This window comes from Thamnophis sirtalis, unplaced genomic scaffold (assembly GCF_051295495.1).
Source record: "Thamnophis sirtalis isolate CommonGarterSnake01/CBP01778 unplaced genomic scaffold, rThaSir2_p1.2 scaffold_2, whole genome shotgun sequence".
In the NCBI taxonomy this organism is placed as follows: Eukaryota; Metazoa; Chordata; class Lepidosauria; order Squamata; family Natricidae; genus Thamnophis; species Thamnophis sirtalis.
The window spans coordinates 429,159-439,433 of NW_028261382.1; the positions used below are offsets into that span (position 1 = coordinate 429,159).

General features: G+C 55.2%; 1 protein-coding gene across 2 annotated transcripts; it reads left to right on the forward strand.

Annotated features, from left to right (window-relative positions):
- Positions 1-44: 44 nt before the first annotated feature.
- MINDY2 (MINDY lysine 48 deubiquitinase 2) lies at positions 45-9,702 on the forward strand. 2 transcript variants are annotated; one of them, XM_087703923.1, is made up of 8 exons: positions 45-390; positions 1,092-1,156; positions 1,773-1,844; positions 2,618-2,720; positions 3,300-3,442; positions 5,431-5,604; positions 6,006-6,197; positions 6,741-9,702. In XM_087703923.1, the coding sequence occupies exons 1-8, from the start codon at positions 129-131 to the stop codon at positions 6,849-6,851; spliced, it is 1,122 nt and encodes a 373-aa protein (XP_087560049.1). In that variant the 5' UTR covers positions 45-128; the 3' UTR covers positions 6,852-9,702. The 2 variants fall into 2 exon arrangements, with proteins under 2 accessions (XP_087560049.1, XP_087560048.1); XM_087703922.1 differs by having other exon boundaries at positions 47-390; positions 1,773-1,931.
- The last annotated feature ends 573 nt before the right edge of the window (positions 9,703-10,275 follow it).

The following is a 10,275-nucleotide window of genomic DNA, read 5'->3' on the forward strand; positions in this document are numbered from 1 at the left end:
AGCGGACGCACGGACGCCTCCGTCCCGACTGCGGCTGCGCGCCACGCCCTCCCGGCCGCGGGGCGGGGCCTCCGCCTGTCATGGCGGCGCGGCGGTAGCGGCCCCGGTGCCGGTGCGGGCGCGGCGGCATGGAGGCTCCGCCCGAGCGGCCGGCGGAGCAGGAGCGGCCCCCGTCGCCCCCCGCGCCGGCCCGGGAGCGCGCCCCGCCGCAGGCCGTGTACCACCTGAAGTGGGTGCGGTGGCGGGAGGCGAGCGCGCCGGTGGTCACGCAGAACGAGAACGGGCCCTGCCCGCTGCTGGCCGTCATGAACGCGCTGCTGCTGGGCTGGAAGGTGAAGCTGCCGCCCATGATGGAGCTCATCACCGCCGAGCAGCTGATGGAGTACCTGGGTGGGTGCGCGCCAGGGGCGGCCCGGCACCCGCGCTCTGCCCGGGACCCTCCAGGCCGGGGGGGGGGCGGCGGATGAGGGCCCCGTAGAGGCCCCCGGAGCCTTCCAAGCCCCCCCCCGGCCCGGCCCCTTGGGAGAGGCTGGGGGGGGGAATCGGGGCCTCGCGGAAGGGAGGACGCCGGTCGTGATGCTGCTTCTCGGGCGGGGGGTGGGTGGGCGCTGGGGCTGCGTTTCTTTTGGCTCCTCTGCCCCCCCCCCCCCCGGACTCTCTGGGGCGGGGAGGCGGCCGCGCCCTTTCCCAAGCGCCCAGACGGCCTTCGCCTTTGCCAGCTAAACCTTCGGGGGCCGAGAAAGAGGCGCCGACCTCCTGCCCGCCTCTCCCCTCCTGAAGGGCCGCCAGGCATCCTGGCTGGGCCCCCCGTGGGGTGAAAGAGCCCCCCGGCCGGCAGGAAGTGCAGATGCCCCCCTCCGCCTTTTCTGTCCGGAGTAGTGGCGTCCTCCGGGCTTCCTTTCCCCGCTCGGGCTGCGGGATGGTTCCAAGCAGGCCGAGCGAATCCGCTTCTTGGTGCCGCTGAGCAACAGTTCGGGAGGCCTCCTGAAGATCTCCACAAACGGGAGGGCCGTCTCTGTATGTAGCCAGAGTGAATCTGTCTGGATTGCAGAGTGATGGTTTTCAAATGAGAACTTTTGGTTTTCTTGCAGGAGACTATATCCTTGATTCAAAACCAAAAGAAATCTCTGAAATCCAGCGTTTAAACTATGAACAGGTAACAAGCTTAACTTGAAGCGGCATTCCCTAACAGTGAATTCTAATGCTTTGATTTTTCCATTGGTATAAATGCCCCATCAAATGCCAAGTACGGAAGCCTTCTCCTGTCCGTAAAATACGCAGGGACGCACAGCCACATTTTTGTATACTTTATCACACTGTGAAGGGAACGGTGGTTTTGGTGACGTAGTCTCTGTGGCCATGCACAGAAGTCCTGTTTCACAATAGGGCAGTTAGATTGGGACTTCAAAAATGCCCCTGATTCATAGATGGCAGCAAAGAGATTCAGAAGATTCCAACTCTTCGCTGCCAACCGCTGATCATCTAGAACAGTGTTTCTCAACCTTGGTGACCTTCAGTCCTGTGGACTTCAACTCCCAGAATTCCCCCAGCCAGCTATGCTGGCTGGGGGATTCTGGGAGTTGAAGTCCAAAGGACTGAAAGTTGCCAAGGTTGGGAAACACTGATCTAGAATGTTGCAGTGCAAATCGAGTTGCTCTCTTTCACGCGAGGCGGTCTGGAGATTCCGTAGTCAGGGCAGACAAAGCGTTTGGCCTCTTTGTGCCCTCAACTGACTTCAGCTTTTTCGTTGATTTTTGTCTTGGTCTTAACAGAACGTGAGCGATGCGATGGCAATCCTGCACAAGTTTCAGATCGGCCTTGATGTGAATGTGAAGTTCACTGGGGTACGAGTATTTGAATACACGCCCGAATGCATTGTATTCGATCTTCTTGATATTCCGTTATATCACGGGTGGTTAGTAGATCCTCAGGTAAGAATGAGGCTGTTTACGTCATTAGTTTTAGGGCGGGAAAGCACTGCTTTAATATTTAATGCCAAAAGCACCAACAAGAAGAGCCATTTCAATTTAGCAAGGCTTTTAAGAGCAATTAAAACAACCGAGCTGCTAAAGGGCCCCAAAGATCACGTGGGACAAGCTTTGCTAAAGGCCCAAGAAATAGCAAGGAAAGGCCCAGATTCTCTGGCGCCTGGAAGGACATGGCCATCAGAGTTTGGCTTTTCCAAAACGGGGTTGCAGGAAGTCCTCAGCGAGCAGCCGCTGCGGGAAAGATGTCCCCCAGGGCCCCCAGCCAGCCCCTCCCTGGGAAGGCAGAGTGGTGGGAGGAGAGCTCAGTCCACAGGCAGCTGCTAGCAGTGGCTCCTGGCCGCCTTGATGCAGGCCATTGCCTCATGGCCCAAGGGGCTGGAAGACCCCCTCCCCGAGTGATAGGCGGGGCTGGCAGGATGACTTGGGGCGCCAAAAGGCGGATCTCAACACTGTGGCCAAAATCTCCCGAGGTGCATTTGAGAGAAGCCGCCCCTTTGAGTCCACCGGAATGCTCGCTTTGCCCTGGCAAGCAGGCAGGAGCCCCGTGTCCCGCGCACCTTTCTACTGGTGTCTGTTTGGCTTAGCAGAGTGTGAGTTTGACCGAGGGCGGCCCTTTTCTTTTGCTGCAGGTTGGAGACGTCGTGAAAGCAGTCGGCAGCTGCAGCTACAACCAGTTGGTGGAAAAAATCATCTGCTGTAAGCAGTCGGACAACAGAGAGCTGAGGAAGGAAGGTGGGTGCGGCGCTCTTGAGCGTGTGGAGCCCTGCGATTCGGAGCAAATGTTCCTCTGATCCAGCATAATGGTTGGCCAGAAAAAGGCTGCTTTTGTTCCCATTCGCTGCTGCAGCTCAGGAAAGGGGAGGGGAAGGGCATTCTGGCTGGGACAGGCTCTCCTAAGGATTCTCCGAAGAGCCCAGCCTCCCTCTCCGCAAGCTCTTTCCTACGGTTGATTTTCTCAAGGGAAGCTTGGCTGATGGGTTGTCTGATCTTGGAGTTTGATTTTTGGGGTGTCCATCAGTTCTTCATGGAAGGGGGTGCTACCCTTTGGTCAACCTGCTTGTGTGGATGAGCCTAGTGCTGGTTCTACATCTGTGTGTCTCCTCGCTCGGTTTCTGCTCATTGTGCGTCCCCTTCTAACCTTCTCCAGCTGCCTCTCTGCCCTTCACGCTTCCTTTGGATCGTCAGATATGTCAGCAAAGCAGAGCAAAGCAGCTGGCTGGTCTAGGAGGTTGAGTGGGGAATGGCTCCTCGGAATGGGGGGACCTTGGGGCGAGTCCGTGCGCATTCACATGCAGTGGTGTCTCTTTGCAGGCTCCATAGCAGAGCAGTTCCTCAGTAGCACAGCCACTCAGTTAACTTACCATGGCTTGTGTGAGTTGACATCCACCGTTCAAGAAGGAGAGCTGTGCGTTTTCTTCAGAAACAACCACTTCAGCACCATGACCAAACACAAGGTAGCTGCCCACAAACGGCACTGCTCTTTCGCCCGGGAGCCCGGCTGGCCTTCAGCACCGGGCTGCTGCTTCTGCCTGGTCAGCAGGCGGCCCTCAGTTGCTTCCCTTCTGCAGGCCAGCGGGGTCTGCCTGGCATGGCAGCCTGAGGGGCCACTAAGGCAAAGGTGAACAGCCTCTGGATGCTGGGGGCCTGGTGGGGGGGTTGCATGCCCCACCCTCCCCATGGCTCTTTCGCCCGGCTTCCTTTGCCCTTCACTTTTCTCTCTCTCTCTGCTTTGCTTTCCCAGCTTCTCTCTCTCTCTCTCCCTCTGTTCCTTACTCTCCACATTCTTTTGGTCTTCTCCACCTGCTGCTTCACCCACTGAGCTCTTTCCTGCCCCTGCAGCTAGGATAAGAGGCTCTCAAATGCTCTGGCACCAGAAAAATCAGACAAAACGACAAGCTTGCGGCCCGCGGAATGGGACACAAGCCACACTAAACATGTTACATGGCAAAGCAGGGCGGAGCACATCCCACGACCAGGGTCCCTTCCCTGAGACGTTTCCTGGTTGGGCTTCTCCGTGTTTGTTCCTCTGGGTGTGCTCGCTGAGCCCCTCTGCCCAGGAAGCAGGATTTCCTCTGGCGCTGTGCGGCAGGATGGCTGAGATAGCACTTTGTTTCAGGGGGGAGGGGCTGTTGATCCCCCTCTGCAGCTGCTCCACCCCCTGGCTGGATCGCAGAGCCTCCCCTTTGGTTTCTTCCCAGGGAAGGAAAGCTGCTTCTGCGGTGGTGGGGAGCTCTGAGCCCTGTTTTCATGGGGGTGCTGGTAGGGAGAGCTTTCAGGTGACAAAGATTGATGTAGAAGCTCCTCCAGTTAGTTTGTGATTGCCTGCCTTGTGCATGCCTGTTGTAATATAGTTGCAGAGCCACGCTGAACCACACAGGAGAAAACAAACTCCTAAAACCCCATAACATCCTGATAGTGCATAACATAACAGTCTGAGATGTGCCCTACCAATGACGCCCAGGATTTGACCATCTATAGACAGAACTTCCCTGAGCAGTAGATTAGAAATTGTACTTTTACAGGCTGTTTTTAAGCACATGCTGATTGCTCCTCCTGCCTTTGTCCTATCTCAATAAAAGGAGCTCCCAGACCCCCAATCTGGGTCGCTCCATCCTGAGAAAGGTTGTCTCCTGTCTTTTCTCACCATTGGCCTCATGGGCAAACCACGGGAACATTACATTTGGTAGCAGAGGATGGTTACTTCACATTTGGTGACCCCGACGTGATTACCTGTGTCGCTAGCCTTTCACTCACCCCCGACTGGGCAAAGTCTCGCAACCAGGGCCGGCCGTCAGCGAACGGAGAACCCTCCCAAATCGTGAGTATGGGCTCGGGCTTCTCGAAGGCTCAGACTGCACACCTGTGTGATGTTCCCGTGGTTCGTCCATGAGGCCAATGTGGAGAAAAGACACGACGCGAACTTTCTCGAGATGGAGCGACCCAGATTGGGGGTCTGAGAGCCCCTTTTATTGAGATAGGACAAAGGCAGGAGGAGCAATCAGCATGTGGTTAAAAACAGCCTGTAAAAGTACAATTTCTAATCTACTGCTTCAGGAACGTTCTGTCTATATATGGTCAAATCCTGGACGTCATTGGTAGGGCACATCTCAGAATGTTATGTTATGCACTATCAGGATGTTATGGCTTTCTAGGAGTTTGTTTTCTCCTGTGTGGTTCAGCGTGGCTCTGCAACTATATTACAACACATGCCCAGGAATATCTTTTTCACGAAGGAAGCGGAGTGTCCTATGCACTCCAAGCTATTGTCTTTGCTCGCTGCGGTGGCTGTCAGAGTGAAGAAAGAGCGGCCGTTTTGTCAAGAAAGGAGACCCCCTCCTGCGAATGGTTTCTGGAGAAGACAGGGGAGGGGGGGCAGCCTTGCTCACCGCAGTGCAAACAGGGCCTGCTCTCCCTTAACAGCGGATTTTTCCCTTCCCCTCAGGGCCAGCTTTACCTTCTGGTGACCGACCAAGGTTTCCTTACGGAAGATAAGGTGGTTTGGGAAAGTTTGCACAACGTGGACGGGGATGGGAACTTCTGTGATTCTGAATTCCACCTGCGACCTCCATCGGATCCGGAAACGGTGTATCAGGGGCAGCAGGATCAGATTGATCAGGTATCCGTGGGAAGCTCCTTCGTCCTTTTGACTTTATTCTTCAGGGGTCGATTTCTCTCTCCTTCCCGACCCCCCTTCTGACCACTTTATCCCCTTAATAAACGGGGGGGCAGGACTCTGTTTCCCCAAAACGCCACCTGCTGCGTCCTTACGAAAGGCCCCCCGTTGGCTTTGGGAGACCTTGCAGGAATCCTCTGGCGATGCCTCCTGTCCATGGAGGGGGGGGATGGGGCGGAAGCTCCTAGGATTCCTCCTCTCTCATCCAGCGTTTTGGGTCCGTACCCGGGGCCTCCTGGTGCTCCCTGAGGAGTTCTGCTTCCGTCTGAACGGAAGGCGCCTGCCACGGTGGGAGGAGGGCCAAACTGTGCAGCTCCTTCACGGATGGCGGCTTTGCATCCCAGGACTACCTGATGGCCTTATCTCTGCAACAAGAGCAGCAAAGCCGAGACCTCAGTTGGGAGCAGCTCCCGGAAGACATCAGTGACCTCGAGCTGGCCAAGAAGCTCCAGGAAGAAGAAGACCGACAGGCCTCGCAGTACTACCAGGAGCAGGAGCAAGCTGCCACCCCTGCTGCCACCCCGGCTGAAGACCAGGTAAAGGCATACGGGCAGCCGCAGCAGTTCCAGGTGCCGTTGGAGAAGGAAGGGCCATGGCTCAGTGGGCCCTTTCCACGCGTGGCATCCCAGGTTTGGTTCCTGGCGCATCTCCAAGTGGTTCTGGGCACTCAAGGGCCGAAAGCGGTGCCTGGGATTCCCGGCATGTCCCTTGGAAGCTCTTTGTGCCTTGGGGAGAGGCTCAAGCTGGGTTTCTGCCTGGCCTCCAGATTCATTTTCTGTCCTGGCTTTGGCATGTTCTGATGCTACAGTGGGAATCGTCTTCCTCGTGGGAAAATGAGTTTTCTTCCATGGAAGTTGTTGAGACACCATGAGAGAAAGTGTTATTTTCCCATCTCAAAATAGTGATGCTAAAGCCTCCTCCTGTCCCAAAGCTTCTGGGGGATTTCCCACGTCTGCAGCCCCTCCAGCTGTTGCTCAGCTGGCAGATGGAGCCCTCGGGGTCCTTTTGGCTTCATGGAAGCTCGGCTAAGGATGCCAGTAAGCACCCCTTTTCCCCCTTTGTATTCCCCCCTTGAACAGGAAGCCCAGGACGATGCCAGCCCTCCCTCAGCAGAAAGGCAGCCCGGGGGCAGCGAGCGGAAGAGGAGAGAGCCGCGGGAGAAGGAGAAGAGTGCCTGTGCCATTTTGTAGCGGAAGAAGGGTGGCTCTGGAGCCCAGCACATCCGCTTGAAGTACCAGGGATCCTGTGAGCGGGAGGCCCACCCGCCACCAGTGCCTGGGGAGCCCACAGCCGAAGGCCTCCTGAAGATCTCCACAAACACCGCCTTGCCAAGGGATCTGGGCAGCCTGCTGTGGAATGGAGCATGGTGGGGCGATGGTCAACGTGCCCCCACAGTGGCAGAGAAGCAGCTCACCGCCTGCCTTGAGGGCACCTCTGGATCATCACGAGAAGATCAGTGTGGGGTCCAAGACGCCCCGCAGACGGAGTTCAGGCAAGGGGGTCCCTGGACTGGCAGGCTGAGTCCCTCAACAAGCTTCAGCTGAGCTTCCGTGGCTGATCCGGCCACAAATCAGGCTTCAGAACCCCTCGAAGCAAGAGGAGCCCAGGTCCCCTCGGGTCTCCCCAAGTTTTTCATCAACTGCCGGGCTCTGGAGGGAGGGGGGGGGGAAGGAAGGAAGGAAGCGGATGCTCCCATTCGTTTGAAAGGGGCCTCAAGTGTGAGCAGCGTGAAGCTGTGGTCGCCCACCTGCCACAACAGGTGAACTGCAGGTCCATCGTTGGTCTATTGCGAGGTGGATCATTCCAGGACACGGATCCTAACAAATGAGTCCCCTGGACACCAGCGGCCCTTGCTGGCTCCTGGAAGACGCGGCTGTGCTGTCTTTGGAGAAAAGGGGTTACCCCTGGAGGAGGTGGGGGTGGAATCCAGTTTTGTAAGCCCCAATCTAAATCCGCAGGCCACACGTCATAGGATGCATCGCCTCCTGGCTGGAATTGCCCGTTGGCTTTTGTGAGGAAGGAAGGAAGGGCAGCGACCTTCATCCTCCCAATAACTTTATAGCACTTTGCAAACGCTTTAGACAAGGTTTGCTGTACTTCTAAAGACGGGGCTTCAGGCCAGACTTTGCTGTCGATACACAGATTTGGGTCCCACGGCAACATTCACACAGAATGTGACAATCTTAAGTGCAGGGAAGGAGATGATTGAAATGTCAGGGAAGCCCGGTAGCTTCATATGTTTTCCTTTTTGGGATGGAGGCCAAACTAGCAAGGCAGTGACCTGTCTCTAACGCTTGCCTTACAGCTCTTTAAATACCTTAAGCCGGAGGACGATGAAGGGGGAAAAGAATAGTTAATTTTAGCGACGTTTCCACATGTGAGGTTTGGGTTTGCATCTGCTGTGTATGCATTTTTAAGTACGAAGCGCCCTGGCTAACACGCGGGATGGTTTTATGCAGAACTGAATTTACCTTGTATCATGTTGGAGTGATATGTAAGCAGATCTCTTACATATTTCCAATCTTATTTGATATCTGCCCATTACCCTGATCTGTTTTAGACCGAGTGCCGTCCCGTGTTAACAACTTTCGACAGCCTACCACTGAAGTCAGACTGAGGTTTGTCCTAAAAAAAAAAATCAGCCTTGCGGTTTACATTTGTACCGTTTTTTTGCGTGGTGTTTGACAATTATGAAATACGGAACTCTAGCAAACACAGGACAAGCTGGCAGTTTGCTTTAGAAGTGATGTTCTGAGAGCCGAACCAGGACGTCCGTTTCCCAATTCTTCACATACCCGTGTGCCACTTTCAGGGGAAATGGTCTTGCCCAAATTGTGCCCGGGGTCGTCTTCAGGGCCTGGTCTTCGTCTGCTGTAGTGTTGGTGAAGCATTGTGCCTGCTGTGTGGTTCTTGGGTGGAGAAGTGGCCCTTCCCTCTCGTTAGAAGCGCACAGAGTAAGGGCATCCTTCATGCCAAGCAGTAGCAGCTTAGTCTGCTTCTGGGTCTTGCCAGCACAGCCGTCCTTGTGGCAGCCTCTGTTGGGAAGACTTGACAAGTGGTAGCCAGGCAGGGGCTGGTGCCAGGAGGGGGCCCTTCGTTCTCCCCACTTGTCGGGTTGCTTCTGCAGCTGGAGGGCGGTCCCCGAGGCCTTACTAGCAGACTCCACGTTGGCTACCTCTCCCCAAAGTTACTGTCGGCGTAAGTTGCCTTTTTTATCTCTGCAGATGCTTTTGTTTTGCTTTGCCTCCGCCTGATGCTGCCCTGCCTGACGACGCACACATTTTGAGCTTAACCCAGCATGCCCTGCCTCCGCAGGGAACCAGGGCTTTCGTAGCAGGTGCCCAGGAGATGCACAAGGGGCACCCTGGGAGGGAAAGCAGCCGAGGGTCTCTGCTGTGGGAATGCATGCAGAAGGAAGTCCATCAGCACAACCTTTCTTCAGCACTGCCAAATCCTTTTGTAAGATCCTGCTGAAACCCCACCCCGCCCACCCACCCCCAAATCATGCCAATTGGGCTAGGAGCCTCCTTCCGCAACTCCGGTGACTTGACGGCTTGGCTCTTCCCCACAGCAGCCCTTTCGCCTCCCTTCTACACGATACTGTAGACCGCAAGCCGCATGGGACCCATGGAGAGGAAGGCAAAGGGCCGCTGGGCCAACTCAGTGGCTCCATCCCATCGCCCACTGCAGAGCCTTGGCCCGGAGTGGCCTTCGGCTGGCTTGGTGGCGGTGGCAGCCGTGGCCTTTTGCCTCAGTTAGATGCGACACATTCAAGCTTCAGGCAGCGTTTTGTTCGGTCCTCCATATTTATGGACGATGAGGTTGTGGCTCAATCACCAGCTTCCTTTTAGCAAATCCAACACTTTGCATGGGTTTACACTGTGATCAGCGGATAGCTGCTTTCTGTTGAATACTGTCCACGTTCTTTGATGTCTTGAGCTGACACCTGTTGCTAGTCTCGTCTAATTTTTATATATATATTTATAATTTTTAACAGATTTAAGTGACATTCTCATGTAATAAAAATGGATTCAAGTTTTAGCGTTTATGTGGTGTTTGAGCAGAGAAGCCCTTGCGGTGGGGTGGAGCCCCCTGTGGAAGGTCACTGCTTTGGCCAAGACCTTCACCAGGTAGAGACTGACCTCACCCCTAAATGAGCCAGAGTGTTTTTGCTGACCCTCAGTCAATATGCCAGCTCAACGTCACCCTACTTTTCAACAAGTCAGCGGCCATCGCCATGCGAGTACGCCAAAGAAAATGCAATGCAACCCAAGCTGTTTTTGGCAAATTGCCACTTGGTAGCTGGAGTTGGGGCTCAGGTGGAGCCTAATGCTAGAAACTCACTTTTCTGCCCAGGAATGCTGAGGATTGCCCCTCCAGCCACTAACAGAAGCACTTCACTGCCATACCTGGGCAAGAACAGGCAAACTGACCTGGCCGAGGGGAACCAAACAGAAGGACAGGAGGAAGACCAACGGCGGACAGCAATTAATCAGCAGCAGAATCTCTGCAAGGAAACCGGCAATCACGCTTTGTTGGACTGCCTTTTTTGAAAGTGCTTTTATACCTTTAGCTACGTCATTTTCCAGAAAGTATTACATCCTTTCATTTTTA

Coding starts and splice junctions, on each gene's coding strand:
- MINDY2 (XM_087703922.1), top strand. CDS start 129: ATGGAGGCTCCGCCCGAGCGGCCGGCGGAGCAGGAGCGGCCCCCGTCG. Junction 391..1,091: donor GCAGCTGATGGAGTACCTGG/GTGGGTGCGCGC, acceptor GTTTTCTTGCAG/GAGACTATATCCTTGATTCA. Junction 1,157..1,772: donor AGCGTTTAAACTATGAACAG/GTAACAAGCTTA, acceptor TGGTCTTAACAG/AACGTGAGCGATGCGATGGC.